At 41.9% G+C, this 26,541-nt stretch overlaps 1 protein-coding gene across 2 annotated transcripts; it reads right to left on the bottom strand.

The window, feature by feature from the left end:
- rcc1 (regulator of chromosome condensation 1) lies at window positions 1-25,709 on the bottom strand. 2 transcript variants are annotated; one of them, XM_010868052.4, is made up of 10 exons: window positions 25,605-25,709; window positions 24,533-24,666; window positions 24,162-24,349; window positions 23,639-23,818; window positions 23,388-23,484; window positions 8,988-9,110; window positions 8,636-8,782; window positions 7,259-7,378; window positions 6,954-7,106; window positions 1-771 (listed from the first exon to the last, which is right to left on the bottom strand). In XM_010868052.4, exons 2-10 carry the CDS (start codon window positions 24,603-24,605, stop codon window positions 596-598), a joined length of 1,257 nt encoding a protein of 418 aa, XP_010866354.1. In that variant the 5' UTR covers window positions 24,606-24,666; window positions 25,605-25,709; the 3' UTR covers window positions 1-595. The 2 variants fall into 2 exon arrangements, with proteins under 2 accessions (XP_010866354.1, XP_028971781.1); XM_029115948.2 differs by having other exon boundaries at window positions 24,533-24,638; window positions 25,605-25,672.
- Between the last annotated feature and the right edge of the window lie 832 nt (window positions 25,710-26,541).

Genomic DNA, 26,541 nt, shown 5'->3' with positions numbered 1-26,541 from the left:
TCAGTATAAAATTCTACTTTATTTCCAAATTGGACAGGCAAAAACTTGTGCAAGGGGGTACAGTGAACAGCTGTCTCTACTACAGTTTCAAGACACCTAAGGCCATATTTCTCAAATGCCATCATCAACAAGTAGTAGTATTACTTATTAATGATGTTGGCGTGGGAGTTGTATTGCTTGTAACAAGAATGAGCTGTGACTAATTAAAAGGCTTGTCACTAATTTTCCTTGCAAACATACACACACAATGACTGGCATCCCTGACAGGCATACTAAAGATTCTCATTAAAAAGAATTTAAGAAAGAAAAATAAGCACAAAGTAGATTAAAAAAAATATATAGTTTCTCGCTTATTCATCATGATCTACTGAAACACATCGAAATACATTACAGGATTCCACTGGCGCTGATTGGGAGACCAGAGTCCTCTTTAACGGGGATGACGAAGTCGCACCTCGGCCACTTTACCAACTTCAAGGGCTAGCCTGGCTCAGCACCGGAAGTCACATTTGGCCACAAACCCCTCCCCTACATGTAGGCATCTAACACCGACCCCTCACGCACACACCAATAGGTCACCCCATGCCTGAGGACATCAGCTCTCCTGCTCGTCTTTAACAAGCAGGACTGTGTGCTGCCCTCCACTGGCCACCATCAGTACTATGCGCTTCTCCAGCTGCTTGCCCATCATCTTTACAGGGCTCCACTCGTCGTCTTCCTCACCCGTGCCAAGTTGCAGGTTAGTACCCATGCCCCAGGCATAGACAGACCCTGCAACACACACAGACAAAAATCAGTGGACCGCATAGACAACATATGGCAGAGACAGACAAGGAGCCAACCACATGCAAGGTGATTTATGATATCGTAATTTTTACTCCCCACTCGAAGAAGCCCCTAAATGAGGCGACAATCTGCCAGTTTCCTCAATAATGAAATCCAATCAATTCATTTTTTGGTTCCCAAAAGTAGAATAGGTAACAAACAGAGTTGATTACATTTCAACCTTACCTGCGGTAACATTTATACAGTTGTGCTCATTAGTTTGCATACCTTGGCAGAAATTGTGAAATTTTGGCTTTGATGTTGAAAATATGACTGATCATGCAAAAATAAATTCTATTATTTAAGGATTGTGATCATAAGAAGCTGTGAAAGAGGCAAAACAGCAGGTGTGGGAGGAGTTTGGGGAAGCCATGGAGAAGGACTTTCGTTCGGCACCAGGGTGTTTCTGGAAAACCGTCCGCCACCTCAGGAGGGGAAAACGGGGAACTATCCAAGCTGTGTAAAGTAAGGATGGAACACTGTTGATCTCAACTGAGGAGGTAATTGGGCGATGGAAGGAACACTTTGAGGAACTCCTAAATCCCACTAACACGCCCTCTATAGTGGAGGCAGAGATGGAGGCTGATGGGGAAGCATCGTCAATCTCCATGGCAGAAGTCACTGAGGTAGTCAAACAACTCCACAGTGGCAAAGCTCCGGGGATTGACAAGATCCGTCCAGAAATGTTGAAAGCTTTGGTTGTGGAGGGGATGTCTTGGATGACACGCCTCTTCAACATTGCGTGGGAGTCGGGGAAAGTGCCTAAGGAGTGGCGGACCAGGGTGGTGGTTCCCCTGTTCAAAAAGGGGGACCAGAGGGTGTGTGCCAATTACAGGGGTATCACACTTGCCTCCCTGGGAAAGTCTACTCAAAGGTACTGGAAAGGAGGGTTCGGCAGATAGTCGAACCTCAGATTGAAGAGGAACAATGCGAACAACCAACCAGCTCTTTACTCTTGCAAGGATCCTGGAGGGGGCCTGGGAATATGCCCATCCAGTCTTCATGTGTTTTGTGGATCTGGAGAAGGCGTATGACCGGGTCCCCCGGGAGATACTGTGGGAGTATGGGGTGAGGAGGTCCCTTTTGAGGGCTATCCAATCCCTGTATGTCCAAAGTGAGAGCTGTGTTCGGGTTCTCTGTAGTAAGTCGTACTCGTTCCAGGTGGGGGTTGGCCTCCGCCAGGGCTGCGCTTTGTCACCAATCCTGTTTGTAACTTTTATGGACAGGATTTCGAGGCGTAGTCGGGGTGGGGAGGGGTTGCAGTTCGGTGGGCTGGGGATCTCATTGCTGTTTTTTGCGGATGATGTGGTGCTGATGGCATCATCGGCCTGTGACCTTCAGCACTCACTGGACCGGTTCGCAGCCGAGTGCAAAGCAGTTGGGATGAGGATTAGCACCTCTAAATCTGAGGCCATGGTTCTCAGCAGGAAACCGATGGAGTGCCTCCTCCGGGTAGGTAATGAGGCGTTACCCCAAGTAAAGGAGTTCAAGTATCTCGGGGTCTTGTTCGCGAGTGAGGGGACAATGGAGGGGGCGGTATTGCATTCGTTTTACCGCACCCTTGTGAGGAAAAGAGAGCTGAGCCGGAAGGCAAAGCTCTCTATATACCGGTCAATTTTCCTTCCTACCCTCACCTATGGTCATGAAGGCTGGGTCATGACCGAAAGAACAAGATCGCGAGTACAAGCGGCTGAAATGGGTTTTCTCAGAAGGGTGGCTGGCTTCTCCCTTAGGGATAGGGTGAACAGCTCAGCCATTCGTGAGGAACTCGGAGTAGAGCCGCTGCTCCTTTGCGTCGAAAGGAGCCAGTTGAGGTGGTTCGGGCATCTGGTAAGGATGCCCCCAGGACGTCTCCCTAGAGAGGTGTTCCAGGCACATCCAGCTGGGAGGAGACCTCAGGGTAGGCCCAGGACTAGGTGGAGAGATTATATTTCGACACTGGCCTGGGAACGCCTCGGGATCCCTCAGTCAGAGCTGGCAAATGTGGCTCGGGAAAGGGAAGTTTGGGCTCCCCTGCTGGAGCTGCTGCCCCCGCGACCCGATACCGGATAAGCGGATGAAGATGAGAGATCATATGAGGCCATTTATTATCACAGTTTTTTTGGCTCCTTTTACCATATTGATAATAGAAATCACCCAAATGGCCCTGATCAAAAGTTTACATACCCTTGAATGTTTGGCCTGGTTACGGACACACACGGACACACAGGTGAAAATGGCAATTAAAAGTGAATTTCACACACCAGTGGCTTTGTAAATTGCAATTAGTGTCTGTGTATAAATAGTCAATGAGTTTATTAGCTCTCACGTGGATGCACTGAGCAGGTTAGATAGTCATTTTCTGCTCCCCATGGCTCACTATCAAAAGACCAGAGTAAAAAGGTAATGGAATGTTATAAAGATGGAAAATTATATAAAAAGATATTCAAAGCCTTGCAAATGCCAGGCAGTACTGTTCAATGACTTATTAAGAAGTGGAAAATAACTGGGATCTCTTGATACCAAGCCAAGGTCAGGTAGACCAAGAAAGATTTCAGCCAAAATTGCCAGAAGAATTGTTCAGGATACAAAAACCCACAGGTAACCTCAGGAAAAATACAGGCTGCTCTGGAAAAAGACTGTGTGGTTGTTTCAAGGAGCACAATACGACAATGAACAAAACTGAACTGCATGGTTGAGTTGCCAGAAAGAAGCATTTACTGCGCCAATGCCACAAAAAGCCTGGTCACAATATGCCTGACAACACCTTGGTACACCTCACAGCTTCTGGCACACTGTAATATGGAGTGACGAGAACAAAATAGAGCTTCACAACCATAAGCGCGATGTTTGGAAAGGGGTCAACAAGTCAACGGGGGGGGGCTTTCCTATTGCTTGGTATGTAACCATTTTCTTTGATTGTGACACACGTCTGTGACCATCTGTTCCTCTGCTTAAACCAAGAAGGGTATCTGTCCTTTGCTCCTTAGGAATGTAGCAGAGGGGGACCTGGTATTTGCCTAGGGGGCATCATTGACTGGTATAGGCAGATATGGTTAATCATTAATCTGCGCATCTGTATAACTCATCAGGGCATTTATTGTCTGTCCGGATGCTGCAAGAGCTCTTTAGAGTTCATGAGGATACCTGTGTGGGGAAGGACAGCTTGCCCATTGTGTGAAGCCTAGGTATTGACAGAACAAAGGGAATGTGTTTTATTGACAAGACAAATGGGCAGCATCTTACCACACCCCTTTTTCCACTATAAGTACTGATGATTTTCATGTATTAAGTTAGAGACTCCTCAGATGATTATTCGTAAGTGTTTGACGCGTCTCTCTATTTGCAAATAAACTATTAAATAGTGCCAGGAGCATTTTGTCTCAGTACTTCCTCTAAGAATTCTGATGGATGAAATTACCATCCCAAGTGGTAAAAGCAGAAAAAGGTGAATGTTCAGCAGTGGCCATCACAGTCTCCTGACCTTAATATCATCGAGCCACTCTGGGGAGATCTCAAATGCATGGTTCATGCAAGATGACCAAAGACTTTGCATGACCTGGAGGCATTTTGCCAAGACGAATGGGCAGCTATACCACCTGCACGAATTCGGGCTTCATAGACAACTATTACAAAAGACAGCACACTGTCATTAATGCTAAAGGGGGCAATACACAGAACTAAAGGTAAGCAGACTTTGGAACAGGGGTCAGTTCAAGTTTCTTTGTTGCCATATTTTGTTTTATGATTGTGCCATTCTGTTATGACCTACAGTTGAATGTGAATCCCATAAGAAATAAAAGATGTGTTTTGCCGGCTCACTTGACAAATGGTACAAATATTACCAATTCCCCAAGGGTATGCAAACTTGAGCACAATTGTAAATATACAAAAGTACAAATCGCATTGTTCAGGAGTGAAGGGTGACTTGAATCATGACCGATGCATACTTCAAAAGAGTAGCTTCGCGCTAGCTCGAGCATGGTTCTGCCCACCTCTTTCCTAGGTTCTGGCAAATTGAATTCACAAGTATTCCATTGGATCTCACCTTGTATCAGACCCAACACTGAACACCATCACTAGTTCACATGCTGATATTGGCTTTTGTTTTGTGTTCGCCAGTGAGATAAAATAGCACTTAGCCGGTAAGAGATTGTCTAGAGAGCATTGCAGAGTTTGAACACTAGTCTCAACTAGGATTGAACCGCAAGTTTGTGTACAAATATCGCAATCAAACACGTGTAAACAGAGTAGATAACCTAACTTCTAGAATGAGATCATATAAATCCTAGTCTATATATCGTGCTAACTGAATTTAAGAAAAACCTTTGAAGCTTGTAACACGTATTAGCAATTTCAAGATGGGCCAAATGCCTGTGTCTAAAACATTGCAGCATCTACTCATTCACTGAGAAGAGATCTGCACAGTTGCCAGATTGCTAGTTAGGCAAACATTGTAGTATAGTGTGCTAAGATAATTTTAGTGTGCTATGCCACCATTCATAAGCTATATGTATCGGTTATATTCAATAAGAGTATCAAATTGCTGCTAGGCTACAATGTTTTATATTATTGCCATACCTATAATGTTCAATAATACTACCCAGATTGCTGCTAGTTTACAGTACTCTTTTTAAACTGCTGCAAGTGTACAGTGTTATGTTTATTATTGTTTTACTTTTTGTTTGACTATATTTCTCACTATAATTCTCACTAAGTAGTTGTCGGGTGCCATTGCACAAGAATTTTATTGTGCAGCATGACGCTGTTTTGTTCAGTGCATTTGACAAATAAACTTGATCCTCAACCCTTGAGTGACACTTTCTCTTGTATCAAGTAGCCGACGTTTACAGGCAATTACCTATTATATATTTCTTAGGGCTGGGTAACAATTTTTTTTAATCTATTATTAAAATCGCCATTATAAATCTATACATTTTCTCGTTGGAAGTGTTAACTGAGTGGAAGGTTAGAGAAAAGAATAACCAGCCATTGTGACGGACAATGCTGCTAAATATGCTACATTATGGTGATATAGTATATGCATGCCTTGGCTTCTGTACTCAGATCACTGGATACAATCGATTACAACCTTACGTTTTATTACTGTTGCAAATTACTGACATAAAAAAGGGCCAGATATTGGAAGTTTTTATATAAGGCAGTCATGCAAAAACATCCTGAATATCTGAGAAATTTAGTTGGCAGAACAACTTTTACTAAACACTATAAAGGCTGGACAGTGCTGGAGATACCGTGGGCCTATTCTGGGTAAAACCGCTTTTGAATATTTTATCTTAACTGTTTTAGTGCCTTTAGCGCATTTTCCTAACTTATGTGGTATTTCCATTTTGTATGAGTTTTTATTGTGGTAATACAGGCCTCAACTGTGAAAAAGACCTTGGTCTAAGTAGATTTCTTTGTATGAAGAAAGGTAAATAATATGATCGGTGTTGTGGCATTGATGGAGCGGCTTCATGTCGCAGGCTGCTCTCAAACTTTCAGCAATCGCACACTTGCTTGGACGAGTCTGGCACAAGCTGTTTTTACATCAGCACTACAGCCAGCCAAGTGCTTACAGAGAAGCAGAAGTTGCCGGCAATTGCACAATCTTCTGATAAACGTGGTGACCCGGTGGAATGTCATGGTCATTGGTAAAGTGCAGATCGCAAACAATTTCTTCTTTCTGAACAACCTTTTACTGACTTGTCATTTTTAGGGTCTCTTTCAACTGTATTATTCAGTCGAATAGTTTTCGGCGGATTTGTACTAAATAATTGTTTTAATATGCGGTCCTCCAGTTCCAGCCAACAGCTATTTACATTCATAGAGAAAAATAAATCAAGCCAGGCAGAATTGTAAATACACATTATTAACTCCTAATTGGACACAGGTTGCATTAATTAATGCAGATAATCGATTGTGCTGATTAAACATTTATATAAAAACAGAGGTTTTTACTTATACTGGCTAGCTGATGTTACAAGGAAACCAAAAAACTCCCGGCTAAAAGGTTCTCTATGGTTTTAACAAGAAATAACACCAATCATCAGCCGTTGTACAATAAGGGAAAAGTACAGGAAAAGTTGAACTTTCACTGCGCTGGACCTTTAAAAAACCCGGAAGAGATCATCTAACAATGACTTCACCTTTTTTGGTAATAGCGTAGCTGACAGACGCCCCACACGCCACTGCCTGGGCTCCGTCCAGACCTTCGACTGGTGTGGGCTCGCTCTTCTCTTCTGCACCCTGGCCGAGACCCAAACGGCCATACTCCGCCCGGCCCAAACTGTATACCTTCCCTGAACGAATACAGACACACAGGAGACATCACATTTCAACATCCTAAATTTAGGCAATATGAACAAGATGAGACTTGAAACATCCCAAATAAGGAAGTTCAAGCTCTGACATGGTTGCTCTGACCAAGAGTGTGTAAAATAATACTCCTTACCATCACAGTCAAGACAAACTGTATGATGCTGTCCCCCTGCGAAGCTCATCCATTTAATGGTGGAGTTTTTAAAGCATGTAAGTTTAATTGGAACGAAGCAGGTGGTTATTTCTTTGGTTCCTGAAAAGCACAGAGGTCTATAAGTCAATGGGTTTTTCACAACAATTTCTCTGATGCAGGTGCCTGCCATTCTAAAGCAGATAGTTGCACAGCATAGAAAAAAGGCAATGGAAAGTTTGACTCAGTAAATACAAGAGCATGCAGGACACCCTAGTGGTGAACAACAAACAGAAAAGTCTATTTACATACAAGCCTTTTGTTCGGGGCTGAAGTCAGGGCTCTGTGCAAGCCACTTGAGTTCCTCCACACCAACCCCGTAAAGACCATGTCTTTACGGAACCCCACTTTGTGCATAGGGCTGGAACAGGAAAGGGCCTTTCCTGAACTGTTGCCCCTAAATTGGAAGCACCCAATTGTATAAAATGTTTTTGTGTCCTGTAGCATTAAGATGACCCTTCACTGGAACTAAGGGGCCTAGCCCAAACCCTGAAACACAGACCATTATCCCTCCTCCACTGAACTTTACAGCACGCGCTATGCATTCCGGTAGGTAATGTTCTCCTGGCATCGGCCACACCCAGATTCATCCAGGTGTTAGCCATCACTCCAGAGAACAAGTTTCCACTGCTCCAGAGTCCAGTGGTGGCATGTTTTACACCACTAAAGCTGACGTTTGGCATTGCACGTTGATGCGAGGCTTACATACTGTTGCTCGGCCATGGACACCCATTTCCTGAAGCTCCTGACGCACAGTTCTTGTGCTGATGTTGTAGTTTGGAACAGATGGGCGGCCCCACTCCGTGAGTTTGTGTGGTATTCCACTTTGTGGCAGGGCTGTTGTTGCTCCGAGATACCTCCACTTCACAATTACAGCACTTACAATTGACCGGGGCAGATCAAGTAGGGCAGAAATTCCACAAACTGACTTGTGGCAAAGGTGGCATCCAATGACAGAGCACGTTTAAAGACCCTGAGCTCTTCAATACGACCCATTGTACTGCCAATGTTTGTCTACAGGGACATCATGGCTATGTGTTGGATTTTATGCACCTGCAAGCAATGGATGTGGCTGAAACACCTAAACTAAATAATAGGTAGGTGTGTGCACATATCCTTGGCCATATAGAGTATGTCTCAGCTATACAAACAAAGATTATTGTTATGTTTCAAACAAGAATATCTGAAACGATAAACCCATCATGTTTGTGGACTGCAAAGGTAAGGTTTTGTGTACTGTATTTTTTTTGTCATGTCTATCAATCCCTCCAGTTCTGTTACAGTATTTCTGAATGTGGTTGAATAATTGTTCACACTCACCAAGCTGATGATAGTTTGACAGCCCAAATCCGTAGACGTGGCCTTCTCCTGACACCGCAAAGGTCATATAGGCCCCACAGAATGCGTCTGTAAAGTGAACCTTGCCTCTAGACTGGACCTTGACCATCTGTGGTATCAACAACCGTACTGTAATCAAACAGAAACATGGTCATATGAACAGACTCACACAGAGTGATCAAACAGAAAATGTATGTAGTGACCATCTTGACCATAGAATATCCAATCATCATTTAAGTGTACACACCCAAACTGAAGCTAATAACTGGGCCAATATACTATGCATCCTTTTTGCTGTGCTGAACAGGTTAATGAAGGTTGTCTTGGTACTTACAAAGTCCTTTCCTGCCCCCTCGATTGGCAAAGAACTCTGGTACCCTTCCCAGCTGCCCTTGCTCTCCGCAGCCGGATGTGTAAAGGTCACCAATTGCAGTCAGCATTACCAAATGGTCATTACCTGAAGGGGGTGGGGGTATTGTCAACCATCAGTCTTGAGCATGGAACAATGTGGTAGAAAGCGCTGATGTTGAAAAAGCAATGCACTCGAAAACGCAGAATAAGAAATCATGATTGTTCTAATAGACAGGGTATCTACAGGTTTCAGCAAGTTAAATGTAAGACTTTTTTAATGCCACTTCAAATTCAGTTTAAGACCAATATCACAACTACACTCCACGCAAAAAATACATAAGGACTCCAATTCAACTGAAGTAGGGTGGTGGGCGGCAAAATGCAAGCAGTTTTGCTAGCGGCGCAGGGTGTTCAATCCCGTGAGCAGTATCGCTTTCTGGGTCTAGGCGCCAAAAGTTCAACCAAAAATTGACCAACAAACAGGGTTCATCTTGTCAACTAATAAAATCATTGTCAACATCGAAATTCAAGCATAAAAATGAAGGCTAATTAATTATTGCTGTTTTTGGTTTAGTTGATGAGCACCAAAACAAGCAGCTGTTTAAGGTGCTTCCATATTTGCATGCAACGGCAGGAGATACAAGCCCCGGCTGAGTGCCGCTATGTTGAAGTTTACCCCTATGAATGAGAGGGTCGCCTCCCAACGCCTACGGGTTGTGGGGGGGTCTGACTATTGTTTGGGCATATGCCCCAAACAGCAGTTTCGGAGTATTTGGCCTTCTTTGAGACCCTGAATGGAGTCCTGTATGGGGACTCAATCATTCTGCTGGGGGACTTCAACGCACACGTGGGCAATGATGGGAGACACCTGGAGAGGCATGATAGGAAGGAATGGCCTCCCTGATCTGAACTCGAGTGGTCGTTTGTTGTTAGAGTTCTGTGCTAGTCATGGATTATCTATAACGAACACCATGTTTGAACATAAGGATGCTCATAAGTGTACATGGTACCAGAGCACCCTAGGCCGAATGTCGATGATTGATTTTGTGATCGTGTCATCGGACCTGAAAGCGCAAGTTTTGGACACCCGGCTAAAGAGAGGGGCAGAGCTGTCAACCGATCACCATCTGGTGGTGAGTTGGGTCAGGGGGTGGGGGAAGACTCTGGACAGACCGGGAAAACCCAAACGGGTAGTGCGGGTGAACTGGGAACGTCTGGAGGAGGCCCCCGTCCGAAAGATCTTCAACTCACACCTCCGGCTGAGCTTTTGTGGCATCCCTGTGGAGGTTGGGGGCATTGAACTGGAGTGATCGATGTTCAAAGCCTCCATTGCCGAAGCTGCGGCGGGGAGCTGTGGTCTAAAGGTCTTAGGTGCATCAAGGGGCGGCAACCCTCGAACACCGGTGGTCAGGGAAGCAGTCAGACTGAAGAAGGAGGCCTTCCGGGATATGTTATTATAGACAGGATATCGAGGCTTAGTCGGGGTGGGGAGGGGTTGCAGTTCGGTGGGCTGGGGATCTCATCGCTGTTTTTTGCGGATGATGTGGTGCTGATGGCATCATCGGTCTGTGACCTTCAGCACTCGCTAGACCGGTTCGCAGCAGAGTGCGAAGCGGTTGGGATGAGGATTAGCACCTCTAAATCTGAGGCCATGGTTCTCAGCAGGAAACCGATGGGGTGCCCCCTCCAGGTAGGGAATGAGGCGTTACCCCAAGTAAAGGAGTTCAAGTATCTCAGGGTCTTGTTCGCGAGAGGGGACAATGGAGCGGGAGACTGGCCGGAGAATCGGAGCAGAGGGGGCGGTATTGCATTCACTTTACCTCACCGTTGTGAGGAAAAGAGAGCTGAGAGTCAGAAGGCAAAGCTCTCGATATACCGGTCAATTTTCCTTCCTACCCTCACCTATGGTCATGAAGGCTAGGTCATGACCGAAAGAACAAGATTGCGAGTACAAGCTGCTGAAATGGGTTTTCTCAGAAGGGCGGCTGGCTTCATCCGTGAGGAACTCGGAGTAGAGCCGCTGCTCCTTTGCATCGAGTTGAGGTGGTTCGGGCATCTGGTAAGGATGCCCCCAGGACGTCTCCCTAGGGAGGTGTTCCAGGCATGTCCAGTTGGAAGGAGACCTCGGGGTAGGCCCAGGATTAGGTGGAGAGATTATATTTCGACACTAGCCTGGGAACGCCTCGGGATCCCCCAGTCAGAGATGGCAAATGTGGGGTCCCCTGCTGGAGCAGTTGCCCCCGCGACCCAATACCGGATAAGCGGATGAAGATGAGATGATACGGCAGGAGAACATGACTGTAGCACCGATATGCATTGTTAGTGAAACAGGTTACTGTATCTCCAATGTTGTTTAATTCCCTCCGCAGCGTCCAGCCAGTTTCACTATCATGAACATCGTTTTACATCGTTCATGTGATTCCACAGATTAAATTCTCATAGTGCCAATCATAAAAAATTTCACGCAAAAAACACAGTAGGCTTCGTGTTCTTTCCTTTCAACAGATTAGTTCAGTTCAGATTTGAACCACAAACCAAAGTTGCTGTTGTCCAACAACTTCTGATTTAATTTGCACTTTCTTATGGTACATGCGGGACATTTAACAGCCAATGTCTATTAATGAGCTAGTTAAATTACCTAGCTTGTGTGGAATCATATGAATAAGTTTCATGAAAGTTAAATGTGCTTAGATAATGAGAACAACTGAAACATCTGTGCCCTTCAATGTATTTAACCGCTAGCAACCATATGGAGCCAAATTGAGCTCAAATGCATTGACAGTAGGAAAATAACTCAATCGTATAAAATCACAAGGAAGCAGTACTGGTTGCTGAAAAACTGAACAGTGAGTCGTAAAACTACACCATGTAAACAAATCAAGACCACAATAGCTTAGGTACTCAAAAATAAGACCTATGCCACAAATAATATTGAGTAACTTGAGGGGTGGATAAATGAGAGAAGACCTAGTTACTCCCTGACTAGGCCACAAATATCATCACGCAACTCTCTAAGGGTGGATACTTTCGAGAGTCCGTGCTAATTTTAGCACAGGAACCAGTTAGTGCTAAACTGTATTTCGGGTGACCACAGTATGACAGTGCTATTGTGTGTTAGGCGATTATACAGTGATATGTACTGGTAAAATTAAATAATGCCGTCCTTCAGTCGTATGCATAAAACAGGAGAAGGGGACCTGCAGCCACTGAAGCGCATGAGCTCATATTTAAATATCATGGTGCAAAATGGACACCAACAAAAAAAAAAAAGATAATTAAAAGGAACCCCGACTAGTACGGCATGTTGGCCTTATAAGATAACGTGGGCGTCAGTAACAAAAAAGGTGGTACATAAACAAACAAAAATGTTTTTGTTTTTGTTAAAAAACGCAGATAATCCGTTCACTTGTAGGCCGCCATGTTTATGTATGTCTCAATGCATTCTAGGTAGTGATGTGTAAAGGTTGCACCACCTGCGCTGCGCCAACGTACCAGCTAAGTTTTGACAGTAGGCCTACAGTAACAGCGACATGAACACGTCTGCCGTTCAGTCTTTTCTTAAAAAGAACTTAAAATGTATTCCGGATCAGATCGACAGTACTGTGACTCTGTTCACCAAGTTCATCATCTGAGAGGAACAGATCCTGAGAGTTACCAACATCATCCTCCTGTACACATATGCCCAACTCAATTTCAGGTTTACCTGCACACATACGGTCCGATTTGACTGGGTAGTCCACATCTGCTGGCCACTGTACAGCTGCATCTGGTGGATTGTCGGTTACCTCCATGATCGGCGTAGTGTCCGATGATTTGTCTTCCACGACTGAAACTGTAGGAGCGGGTTGTTTACATCCTAGCAGGAGTGTCCAGAGTCTCTTGCCTAAGACGTTTGTTAGCACGGCTTTCACACGCTATGCGCAGATGTTTAGGCTCCTTGTGGGGGGGTAATTGAAGGCACGGCATTGGTTTTAGTCTTCGCTGGTAACCATCAGCCCCTGTGAGCTCTTTTAGCCAACTAAATGCCTCAAATGCATCAGGGCTGAAGTGGCGTGAACACAGCCGTGGGTCTGTTTTCTTATCATCTTCTCGTGAGGAAAGCAGTGGAGGCTTACATCACTCCCCTTGTTGCCTTTGGACTGGAAATTACAACCAAATGCTGCACAATGTGGCATTATACCTCACCTCTCAATCGGAACACAACCATTACACGTCATCAACCCAGAATGCATTTCGAACGCAAAAAATAATGGCTGCCTCCGTAATTCAAAATCTGTAATACAATGTGAGGATTTTTTAAATAACGAAAATATTATGTATTTCTAACTGTTTTTTTTGCAGGGGAGAACAATGGTAGCATATTTAGGCCTATGTATCTTAATAGTCAGGGTTCCCTTTAACAATGACTCCTGAAATCGAAATGGACAGAAAGAATAAGAAAGTTTTCCAGCGTAGCAAGATGGATTCGGAGGAAGTTGTGCTTGGAGGATTCATGGAAGGTGCGGTTCAGACAAAGACCAAAGACAAAGGAATAAGTTTGTTTGTTGGCCGAACGACAGCGATCACAAGATGGTGTCCCTTTTATGGGACCGCGGAATCATGGACGAGACAAGGAACTGATGTGAGCTTTCATGACCATTAATTCAGAGTTCTAAATGTTTATTCCCAAAAGTGTATTGTACCTAAACATTCAGGACAGCTGGAACTTAAAGAATATTGATCGCCCTAACCCTAGTTAATGGCCAGTAGGGGTGGGATGATATGAAAATGTTGATTATCCTGGGCCAAATTATCCCGATTTACAATTTTATCCCATTAATATAAATCCCAATAACAACTCTGGTTTTGAGCTCAAAACGGCTGATCGGATATTCTTCCATTACATAAATATTATTCTTGTACATTTAAAAGCCATTAAAATAAAATAAAGAAAGTTTAATAATTAACTAATACTATAATAACATGTAAATCTCAATGTACAGTGGGGAGAACAAGTATTTGATAAACTAGATTTTGCAGGTTTTCCCACTTAAAGCATGTAGAAGTCTGTAATTTTTATCATAGGTACTCATTAACTGATTTTTTTAAAGAGATTTTTTTTTAAATGCATAAATACTTTATATCAGTTTAATGTACGTATACATTTGTCCACGAAGGTGTCATGAGGGTAGTAAATTGAGAAGGGCACAAGGGTTAATACAAGAAAATCTTCCTTTTCCTTCTGTCTGTACCAAATGTTACAACTGAGCTGGGAAAAAAGGCATTTAAGTTTTCTGCTCCCTCTGCATGGAACAAGTTACAGAAACATTTGAAACTTAATACGCTTGTCCCATTGGTTGCTTTTAAGAGGATATTAATTGACTTGGAAGAAGCCACATCTGGCTGTAGTTGTTCTGCAAGATATTTTAAGGATTTGTGGTTGATGAATTTGCTAATTTAGTTGTTTTATGTTCTTGTGTATTCTGTGTTGTATCTATGGTTGTACTGCTGCCTGTCTTGGCCAGGACACTGTTGAAAAAGAGATTTTTAATCTCAACAAGTATTTTCCTGGTTAAATAAAGGTAAAAAAAGAAAAACAATTCCGCCCTCCTCTATTCGCACTTGTTAGATGCTAATTGCATTTCGTTGCACTGTACTTGTTCAATGACAAAGTTGAATCTAATCTAAAAAGTGATGTGCTCCAACACGTAAACAAAACAAGTAATCAGAAACACTTCAGTGACTGGTAAGAGCTTTTTCAAGTCACTCCTCCGCGGATCAGAGGTGAAAATATATTTAATTTCTTACTGGTACTGACATGTGAGTGCATGAACTTCTGTGCGAATCTTATGTGCCTTATTATCTAACAATAGGCCTATGTGACGTGTCGATTGTTCATAAACTTTATAATTCATTATAACAGCTCCCGATTATGTTGTGCGCATCATGTATTGTACAGATCATGCAGATAGTCAATGCTATTTTGGCACGCACCAATGATATTCTATTTGTCTTCTCCTGTCACTTTCAGTAGGAAAGCGTTAACAATCAGGCTACAACAAAATTATAATTAGAAAATTGAAAGGTATGTATAGTAATGTATATCTTATTCATATTTTCTACAATTAGCAGTTCGTTTGCAGGTTTTTTTTCTGCTTGCCTCCCTCGAAGCTGCATACCATCTAGGATAAGTATAATTGGTTTGTATGAGCTCAACGTTGCTGACAACCGCTTATTTTCAACGGCAATGGAATGGACAGTTATTTGCATATAGGGGGAAGTGGAGACGTGATCAGAAGCTTTTTTGTAGACTACTAAGTGTAGTGGTTACTGTTGTAAAGAAATTGGGAAATTTTATTCTTGGTCATTACAATACATACCCAACTCATAAGAATTTAATTTAGATTTTTATGTTAATTGACAATATTCTTCTAGTTACGCTAGCAGAGCAATTCGGCTTCATTGATTAGTAAACACTGCAGAGGATGTTTGGTGGCGTAGCACGTGAGATGAGATGTGTGCTCTACAAAAAAAAAAAAAAAAAAAACAAGCAGTCAAGGAAACTTCAGCGACTGGCAGAACTTTTTCACTCAGGTGATGATTATCCCGACATATGATAATCCCGATTATGGAAATTCTCCACAATTTCATAATCGTGAGTATTTTCCATCGCGATTAGTAATAAAATCGTTTATCGTCCCATCCCTAATGGCCAGGCTCTCCTAATTGAATACTAATTTGAGAAGCAATTTGATGGTGAATAGCATGTTTTAATATGCATACAAGAAATAGCCTGTTTTGTTGTGCTTTGTCATGTCGGATGCAATTTGAGGGCTGAACGCATTTAGAGCATTGATAATGTTTTATTCTGTGAGGACTCCACTAAGGTGGGGGGGGGGGGGGGGGGTTCTCAAGTTTGGTTGAAGATTTGTTGGGATGGTGAGCACTGTTGGTGTGTCCTGTGTGTGCGCGTCCGACGGTGATCTTTCAATAATTGCCGTAAAGTGTGGCTCGTGTGCTCTCAACCTAGCAAGTTTCAAATCAATTGGTCGTCATTTGAGGAAGATGCATATCAAAACGCACAAGCTGTGCGTAATCGGTGCCAGACTGCATGTCTTTGTTGACGTCGTGTGAAGCATAGAGGCCATGTAAACTATGTCTGGTTAAATGCTAGAGACTCTTCTTTTCAGAAATAATTATGGTGGGTTAAAACCTAGTAAGGGTTTAGAATACCATGTATAGTTTTGTACCGAGTTGGGTTTCGTTCTACAACGCTATATTGAACATGAATCGTTTTCAATTATAAAAACAGATTTTATCAAACAAAACAATGCTTTGCTATATTTCTGGGACCATCAAGATAAGAAATCAGAAGACGCCTCATTGTAAGTACAAAATTTACCATCAGACCCAAAACTAGCAGCCCTGGTTCCTTAGAAAAACTGTTGTGTGGATGTTGACTATACTCAAACACTTGCATAGGAGTTAGTCGCTGTAATGGCTACTTTAAATGATATACTGCAGTTAGAAATGCATGATTTTTTTTTTTAGAATAAATCATGGACTGTGAGTCAAGAAACTTGGTGAGTACAATAAGAGATTACCCAACACATACAGTATATTAGTATATTAGGCAATGTTACGCTATGTCAGTTTCTGAGCGTCTTACTGCAAATTGGGTTACGTCATTATAGTAGATTTCAGTTCATAACGCCCTAATATGTAATCAATTTTCTATGCGATTTGGCTATGACATGTTGTGGCTGTTTCTTATGGCCTATTCATCCCATATTTCGCCATGAATCCCCAACAGTGATTCAGGAGGTCCCTCTGGCTCTTGACCCCCACTGTGACGCCATCATCTGGCTGGCCATTTCAGAGCTTTCTCTCAAGTCAATAAGTATCCCCCTTCTTTCTCCTATTCCCTTCTACTCTTTTCCTTTCTACTCCTGCCAACTGTTTGCTTACTATCTGTGTGTGTGTAAGGAGGCATAGATACCACATATGATCTAACATCATATGTGGTGATCTAACATATGATGTTAGATCATTGGATCCACCTCCTTGTGGCGCCTCCTGTTAGTACCTTTATGAAGGGAAATACATTTTCCAACATGTATAACATTCCTGGGAGTGTGCAACCCTTATTTTAATCACTTTTGCACTGTGGTATGTTCTGAGTAGGTATGAACATGAAAATGAATGTGTCCAAAGTGTCCAATTTGGCACCAAGTGGCCAATCCATAAAGGACACTTTGGCCTTGCTTTACAAATGAGTAAGTAGATCACTGAATTTTATATCAAATGGCCATGAAACTTTACCCAGATCCTGCTGACATCTAGTGGATCAAGTGGAAAGTTCCTACAGGTTCATAAACCCCACTGCAATTCAAACATGTGGGAAAATTGACTTTTTTTGCCCTAACAGGTTAAAAACATACTACCGCATGTGTAGTCACGTGACTCCACCCCGTCCAGTCAGCCACATGGAAGCAACATGGAGAATTCAAACAGCGAGTCAACTGAACAACTTATACCAAAGAAAAACGCAGTGTCCATCGTTTGGACACATTTTGGCTTCAGTAAGGACGACACCTATCACAATGAAGTCAAATGTAAACACAGAAAAACAGTTTCAAGGTAATGCCACCAATCTGTTTCCACACTTGGAGCACAATCACGTTACCGAACAGTGCATGACTCAAAAAGAGAAACTGACAAGCGCCCAGCAAGTACGTCCACAAAGCAGGTGTCGATAACAAGCATTTCCCAAAGCTACACATTATGAAAAGGATTCCAGAAGATGGAAAGAAATAACTAATACCATTTGTTACTACATCACAAAGGATATGGCTCACATAGCTACAGTGGAGCTCAGCTGAAGTCTGTTCAGCACTTTGCAGCCACATCGGATCTCTGGTCAAGTAGGACGATGAACCGATACTTGAGCCTTACTTAGCACTACACTGACAATGAATGGAAGCTGCGCAACAGATGCCTTGAGACAGCATATTTTCCAGTCAGTCACACATCAGAGATGATAGTTCAGGGCCTGAGAGATATGCTTTCTGTGTGAGAACTCAAAATAAAACCCATGGCCATAACGACAGACATTAGCACTAAAGTTGTCAAAGCTGCACAGCGTAATAGACGGACACGGCAGAGTGTTTTGGACACAGGCTGCACCTTATAAATCGGTATGTGCATATCAGCTTAACAGACAATGCTATAGTATTCAATAATCTAATTAGGGATGTCTAGGTGGTGACTGGCTGCTATATTTTTTGTTTGTTTGTGTCATGAAAGATAATGACTATGTTTTTATATGACTGTTTTATTCTCCTTTTCTTTTTTGTTCTTCGATTATTGTTAAGCACTGTTACATGTGTTTAAAAAGGAGCTATATAAATAAAATTTTACTTCAGCACACTAAATACTGTGACAACAATAATGTAGCACCTTAATGTTACAATGTGCTTGATATTACAATGTCACAAGGTAAACCTGACATTACAAAACAAAGCAATTTTTTAAAATCTTTTTCATTAATAGTAATTGATTTGACATTTTCAATTAATCGTGATTTTAGGTCATATCGTCCAGTCCTATAGACTATCATGGCCTTTTCAGATCCTTTTATTTAGTTAATAAAAGAGGAGGGTGAAATGCCCTGAAGCAGGATGTTACCTCTGCAACTGACTGCCTCTCTCAACTCCACACCCGTCCCTCAAACTCACTCCCCTCCCCTTCCAATGTTGTAATAAAAGTATTTTTTAAACCAGTTTTGTTAATGAGGTTTAATTTATTCAAGCATAATAGACATTTTTGTTTATCAAATGGTCAGAAATAACAAGAAAACGCATAGATTTCTGTCACAAGGTGTGGGTGGAGGACCACCAGATCAAGACCTTGTCATGGCCAGCCCAATCACCAGACCTGAACCCCATTTAAAACCTCTGGAATTTGATCAAGAGGAAGATGGATGGTCAAATGAGCTACTTGAATTTTTATGCCACTCCTGGCATAAGGTCACCCAAAAGCAACGTGACAGACTGGTGGAGAGCATGCCAAGACACATGAAATCTGTGATAAAAAAATGAGGGGTATTCCACCAAATATTGATTCTGAACTCTTTCTAAGTGAAAACAAGTATTCTGTCGTTGAAAAATGAATATGAATTTGTTTTCTTTGCATTATTTGAGGTAAGAAAACATTTGTTATTTTGACCAGTTTTCTACAAATAAATACTTTAAATTACAAGATTTTATTTGGAATTTGGGTGTAATGTTGTCAGCAGTTTATATAATAAAAAAATAATAAAAAAAAGTTACTTTTACTCAAACACATACCTATGAATAGTAAAACCAGAGAAACTGATAATTTTCTCTGTTTTTTTCCAGAGCTGTATTTGTGATACAGGGGAGTGTGGAATCATATGAATATATGTTTAATTAAAAGTAAAATGGGCCAAGATAATGAGAACAACAGAAACATCTGTGTTTAGGTTCTCTCTGTAGGTCACGCACTGCCAAACTCAGGAATGTCAAGAATACCAACACTATATGCTATGGTCAACAAGCTTACAAATCCCCTTAAACAGATAGCATAGGAACGTGTCCACTGTGATATGTAATGAATTTGTTTCTTTCGTGAAAAAATCTAAAGTATTAGATGGACCATCAGAACTACACAGTCAAAAAAAATGACACTGTACAGTCGTTAAGATCACCAAGACATAACTCAGTTGCTAGGTCGCATTTTAATACAATTGACCAAAAATCCCTAGAAAAAAACTATTCGACATCTTAAAGCTTCCACATGTCGACACACTGCCATCTGGATCTACAGCAAATAGTTTATGGCTCTCTGCAATCAGGTATTTTCCCAATGTCTCTAAAAACAGCTGCCATTAATCCTTTAAAAACAAAGATGCATGTATATTGAACAACTATAGACCTGTATCAAAACTCAAGCAGTCTCAGGCTTCCAACATCAACACAATACTTAAAGGACACTGATAAAAAATGTAAATGATACAGTCAGGGGAAAGATTTGATTTTAAGTTAGCCCACTGACAAAGAAATGATCAATCTATTACTTTAATAGTAGGTTTATTTGAACAGTGAGACAGAATAACAACAATAAAAACACGTCAAAAATGATATGAATTGATTTGCAATTTAATCAGTGAAATAAGCATTTGATCCCCTCTCAGTCGGAAAGATTTCTGGCTCCCAGGTGTCTTTTATACAGGTAACGAGCTGAGATTATGAGCACACTCTTAAAGTGAGTGCTCCTAATCTCAGCTTGTTACCTGTATAAAGACCTGTCCACAGAAGCAATCAGATTCCAAACTCTCCACCATGGTGGTCAAGACCAAGAGCTGTCCAAGAATGTCAGGGACAAGATTGTAGACCAACACAAGGCTGGAATGGGATACAAGACCATCGCCAAGCAGCTTGGCGAGAAGGTGACAACAGTTGGTGTGAGTATTCGCAAATGGAAGAAACACAAGAATTGTCAATCTCCCTCGGTCTGGGGCTCCATGTATGATCTCACCTCGTGGAGTTGCAGTGATCATGAGAACGGCAAGGAATCAGCCCAGAACTACACGGGAGGATCTTCTCAATGATCTCAAGGCAGCTGGGACCATAGTCACCAAGAAAACAATTGGTAATGCCGTGAAGGACTGAAATCCTGCAGCGCCCGCAAGGTCCCACTGTTCAAGAAAGCACATACAGGCCTGTCTGAAGTTTGCCATTGAACATCTGAATGATTCAGAGGAGAACTGGGTGAAAGTGTTGTGGTCAGATGAGACCAAAATCGAGCTCTTTAGCATCAACTCAACTTGCCGTGTTTGGAGGAGGAATGCTGCCTATGACCCCAAAAACACCATCCCCACCATCAAACATGGAGGTGGAAACATTATGCTTTGGGGGTGTTTTTCTGCTAAGGGGACAGGACAACTTCACCGCATCAAAGGGACGATGGACGGGGCCATGTACAGTCAAATCTTGGGTGAGAACCTCCTTCCCACAGCCAGGGCATTGGAAGTCAGTTGTGGATGGGTATTCCAGCATGACAATGACCCAAAACACATGGCCAAGGCAACAAAGGAATGGCTCAAGAAGAAGCACATTAAGGTCCTGGAGTGGCCTGGCCAGTCTCCAGACCTTAACCCCACAGAAAATCTGTGGAGGGAGATGTCAAGTTGCCAAACGTCAGCCTTGAAACCTTAATGACTTGAAGATCTGCAAAGAGGAGTGGGACAAAATCCTTCCTGAGATGTGTGCAAACCTGGTGGCCAACTATAAGAAACATCTTACCTCTGTGATTGCCAACAAGGGTTTTGCCACCCAGTCATATTTTGCAGAGGGGTCGAATACTTATTTAGTCATTAGAATGCTAATCAATTCATAACATTTGACATTTTTCTGGAATTTATTTTTTATTAATTCTGACTTTCTATGTACATAAAAGGCCCATTTCTCTCAAATATTATTCACAAATCTGTCTAAATCTGTGTTAGTGAGCACGTCTCCGTTGCAGAGATAATCCATCAACCTCATAGGTGTGGCATATCAAGACACTGATTAGACAGCATGATTATTGCAGAGGTGTGCCTTAGGCTGGCCACTCTCAAAATGTGCAGTTCCATCACACAGCACAATGCCACAAGTTTTGAGGGAGCATGCAATTGGCATGCTGACTGCAGGAATGTCCACCAGAGCTGTTGCCCATGAATTGAATGTTCCTTTCTCTACCATAAGCCGACTCCAAAGGCATTTCAGAGAACTTTGCAGTACATCCAACCGGCCTCACAACCGCAGACCACATGTAACCACACCAGCCCAGGAATGGTCGGAAAATTGTGTAGAACCAATCAAGGACTCTCCGAGAGAGTCCTTAAATCGGTTCAGGTCTTATTTATATGACCAGAGTTACTTTGTCACCATTGGCAATCATGAATCTGATAGCGGGACTATGACATGCAGAGTTCAACCAAGGATCAGTTCTTGGACTGCTTCTGTTCAATCTTTATATGCTACCTCTGGGCCAAATTCTACAAAACAACATTAACAACCATAGCTATGCAGATGATACTCAAATATATGACTCAAACTGAATGACAATAGCTCAATAGACTCCGTGTCACTGTACAGAGCACATAAATACCCGGATGAACCAAAATTGTCTACAATTAAACCAAGATAAAACAGAGATTGTGTTTGGCAACAAAGTTAAGAGAACAACCATTAGTAAAGACCTGGATTCACAGGCCCTAAAAACCAGGGACCAAGTGCATAATCTCGGTGTTCTGATCGACTCAGACCTTATGTTCAACAGTCACATCAAGGCAGTCACCAAAACAGCATTCTATCATCATAAAAGTATAGCCAGAATCAAGAGCATGGGGCCCCAAAAAGACCAAGAGAAGCTAATCCACGCTTTTATCTCTAGTAAGGTTGACTACTGTAATGGCCTCTTAACTGGACTCCCTAAAAAGACTAAAACAGCTGAAGCTCATTCAGAATGCTCCTGCTAGAATGTTAACCAGGACCAAGAGAACACAGCACATCACTCCAGTTCTTAAATCTTTGCACTGGCTTCCAGTCAGTTACAGAATAGATTTTAAAATGGTGCTTTTAGTGTATAAATCACTGAATGGTTTAGACCCAAAAACATTTCTGATATGTTTGAAGATTACAAACCGAGCAGGGCTCTTAAATCCATGAACTTAGGTTAGTTAGTTACAGCCCAGAGTCCAAACTAAAAATGGCGAAGCTGTGTGATTCAATGTTTTATTATTTTGCAGTTATTCTATTTCGCTATGTTTTACCAATCATTTTTCTGTAATGCAAGTTCTGGTGCTATCAGAGGAATAACCTCTGTGTAAATGGAACAATCTGCAGATGATGCAAGTTCTTGTGCTGCTCTCAAAAAAAGGACTGATGAGTCTATCCAAGTGCGGGAACGCGAGGATTGAGATAACGGGGTGGTTCAGTAAACAGTTAAGGGAACTAATTCATTGAGGATGAATATTAAATGCAAGTACAGACATGGCATAAATGTCCCCCTGGAGACAGCCGGATAAGAGATCGATGCAGAGATTCTCACAACAGGACTGACAGGTTCATCCTAGTGCTTTTATTGTGTCACCTCTTCCCAATAACAGAACTGAAATACTTTTTTGACCTTTAAAAGACAAAATAAGACTATTTAAGACTTTAAGGCCTTTAATTTAGATAAATTAATTTAAGGCATTTAAAGATTTTAAAGACCTGCAGACACCCTGAATACAAGTATTTGCAACACTCCACAATGTTGGACCTACTGAGCAAGGAAAGATCCCCAGCAGTCTGAAGAAATCCAAAAGTTTAGTGAAAGAAGCACCATTTCTCACCAGACACTACTTTTGTAACATGTTCTTTCAGGGGGATCTTGACAGGCAAGGTAACCTTCTTCATAGGTTCTAGAAGACCAATGACTCCGCTGTTATCCTAACACAAAGGGTAAAGACAACATTTTGTAAAATGTGTCAGAAAAACCGGTATATGATTTGGGTCTACAACCAAAAATATTTTCAGAACATTGAATGCTGCATTAACATTTCCCAGGGTGTCCAAACAGAGTTAAGCCCCACCCACCACTGACCCGGAAAGAGCCCCAGATGTAGACGGAGCCATCATCTGTGAGCGCAGCTGTGTGACTGTCCCCAGCAGACACCTGGACCACCCTGTCGCCCAGGGCCACCTTTCCAGGCACAGTCTCAGAACCCTCCACGGTAGTGTCGCGACCAAGAGCACCCTCATCATTACAGCCAAATGTGTAGATCTAAACCGGAGAAGAATAAAAAATAAATAAAAAGGGAAATTATTTTACATTAAGAGATTTTCCACCAGTTTTTCCAGGTCTGAGTGCTGATGCAGCATCCGTTTTGCCAGTTAAATTAGTGTAAATAACAAAGCAACTCCCAAAATGCGGACTCTCAATTTAGGCTAATTGGTGAATACAGGGCTTAATGAACTGTTTCAATGAAGGATGTCAGTTGAGCATGATTTTAAATTCAGTACCATGATTAATCTGAACTCTTAAAATTGAACAGAAAGGAGATGGCGTGCGATTTACAGATCTAAGTATTAGAGATAGTTGTCATTGGATGGCCACTTTCACTCACATTTCCAGTGTCACTGAGGCAGACTGTGTGCATGCCCCCCGCCGCCACCTGCACGATGCCCTCTGGTAGGGTAACCAAGGCCGGCCTCTTCCTCTCCATGACATCCTCTCCCAGACCCAGCTGTCCTACGTCCCCTTGTCCCAGGACCAGCACCATGCCCTTCTCCTTCCCATGGCTGCTGTGAGAAACTGACACAGATAAAGAGTATGGTTTTTATTGTTTAATACACAGCACAATCTATAGGCACAGGCGCTGATGATTTCCAACATGGGTTATGGTAGCATAACAGGTTGTGTTTAAGAATACCGCTTGACTAAGAAGATAAATGTCTCACAGGAGAATTCATGTTGGAGCCACATTTCATATCTTACTTTTAACTTTCTTAGTATCCTTTATTTCCTGTTTTTTTTCTGCAGGTCTCTTAGGAGCCTTCTTGGCAGGCATGGCAGCAACAGGACCCGAACAAAACACACAGAACTACAGAGATTTCAGAGGGGAAAAAAGCCTGTAAAAAAACAAACAAAAAGAACAACAATGAAAACTAATATATGGTCAACAACTGTTTTAGAAAGGTTGTTAGATAAAGCACAATTCCAGATAAGTTCTAATACTGCAATAGTGATTTTGCAGCAATAAAATATATCAGTTAAAAATATGATCATTGCTAGAGAGCAGGGTTGTTTTGGACACGGGAACAAAGTCCTATTAATTAATTCAGTTGCTGGCAAAACCAGTAAGGACAGCTGTTTCAAAACATCATGATGCCAGTATCCATATGCGATGTTATGACTGACAGGCACCAATGTTCTGCACAACAATAGTCGTTCCTGTCTGCAAACTTACATGACAGACGTACCATTCATATTCTGGCTAGACAGCTAAACTAATTTAACAACTTCGTAACGTTTGCCATGCGTCTTGTACATATCCTGTGACTTAGGAAATTATGATGGCTGTAACGTTACAGACATTAAGTCAGTCCATGTGTGAGGCGGAAGCTAGTAAACTTCAGAAACATGCAGTCATCTCCGTCGGTATCAAGTTAGCTAGCTAGAGGCTAATCTTAACTGGCAAGCGCCAATATAAAAACATGTGGCAACGAGTCTGCTTCCACCACAGTACAGTACAAAGCTAACACTAACTAACAATCAATGTGGTTACATACCGTACCTTAACTCTAACTACAGTACAGTTTAAAGCGCGAAACTTTGACTTATCACGTTTCCGTTAGCATTTAATACAGGAGTTAGCTAACGCTAGCTAGTGAAAGTTAGCAAGCAATGCATGGTGTACTAGTAATAAACCATGCATTCACATGGACAAAAACATTGGTACTGTACGCATAAGCGAATTTAGATGACTGAGGCGTTGTGGTTAACTAGCAAATTAGTTATATTAAAACAACTCGCAAATGCATATTTTCCCACATTCATAGCAACTTACCTTAATTCACTAACGGAAAAAGAAGAGGCCAAACAGTCATCAAATGCGCTACTAGTATTCTGCCAGCAGCACTAACGATGACGTCATAATCGTATTGCAATCAGGATACCTTCAGATTAAAAGCGCCGATGTCAATATATTGCTTAATTCGTTCTAAAGATGGTTAAGTGTGAAGACGGCATTTTTAACACATTTTCTAATGAATGCAAATAGGAAATAACAGAAGAATTAAACAGGATTATGTAAAATAACCTAAAAAACAATATTAAGGCATAAAATATGTAATACTCTTTATCCCAATTTGACCTATGCAAAAAACTGCATTATAACAAAAAAACTAGACGTTGTGATGTGGAACATGGCATTCCAGTATTACTCATTAGGTTATAAAGAATCCATAAAGAACTTCAATTCATGGGGGGAAATACAGGTATTGGCCAGCGGCACTTTCTTAGCCACCCACTCCATTGACTCCAGTTCAATACACTGTAAGCCAAATATGGCTATTCAAATTGCCCTACAACAAAAAAAATTATGTGGTGAGGTAGAACATGGCATTACTCACTAGGGTATAAAGAATCCATATAGAGTGTCGATTTATGGGGCAAAATACAGGGTATAACCAGAAGCACTTTCTTAGCCAGCCACAATTTTGGCTCCAGTGCAAGACTCTATATCTGAATTTGGCCTATGCAAATTGCTTTATGACAAAAAAATAGATGTTGTGAGGTGGAGCATTCAAGATTTACTCACTATGGTATAAAGAATCCATACACAGTGTCAATTCATGAGGGAAAATACACAGTATTTTAATCCAGGGAAAATACAGTCTGATTCTAGCTGTTGCTCTGGGCTTGTTCGCTACATCTGACTGTTAGACCCACCCCCTCATTAGCTTAAGGACAAGGAAATAAATAAATACAGAAATAAAATAATA

Source organism: Esox lucius, chromosome 20 (assembly GCF_011004845.1).
Source record: "Esox lucius isolate fEsoLuc1 chromosome 20, fEsoLuc1.pri, whole genome shotgun sequence".
Lineage (NCBI taxonomy): Eukaryota > Metazoa > Chordata > Actinopteri > Esociformes > Esocidae > Esox > Esox lucius.
The sequence above is the reverse complement of the archived record's forward strand: the minus strand, read 5'-3'. Positions and strand labels throughout refer to the sequence as shown.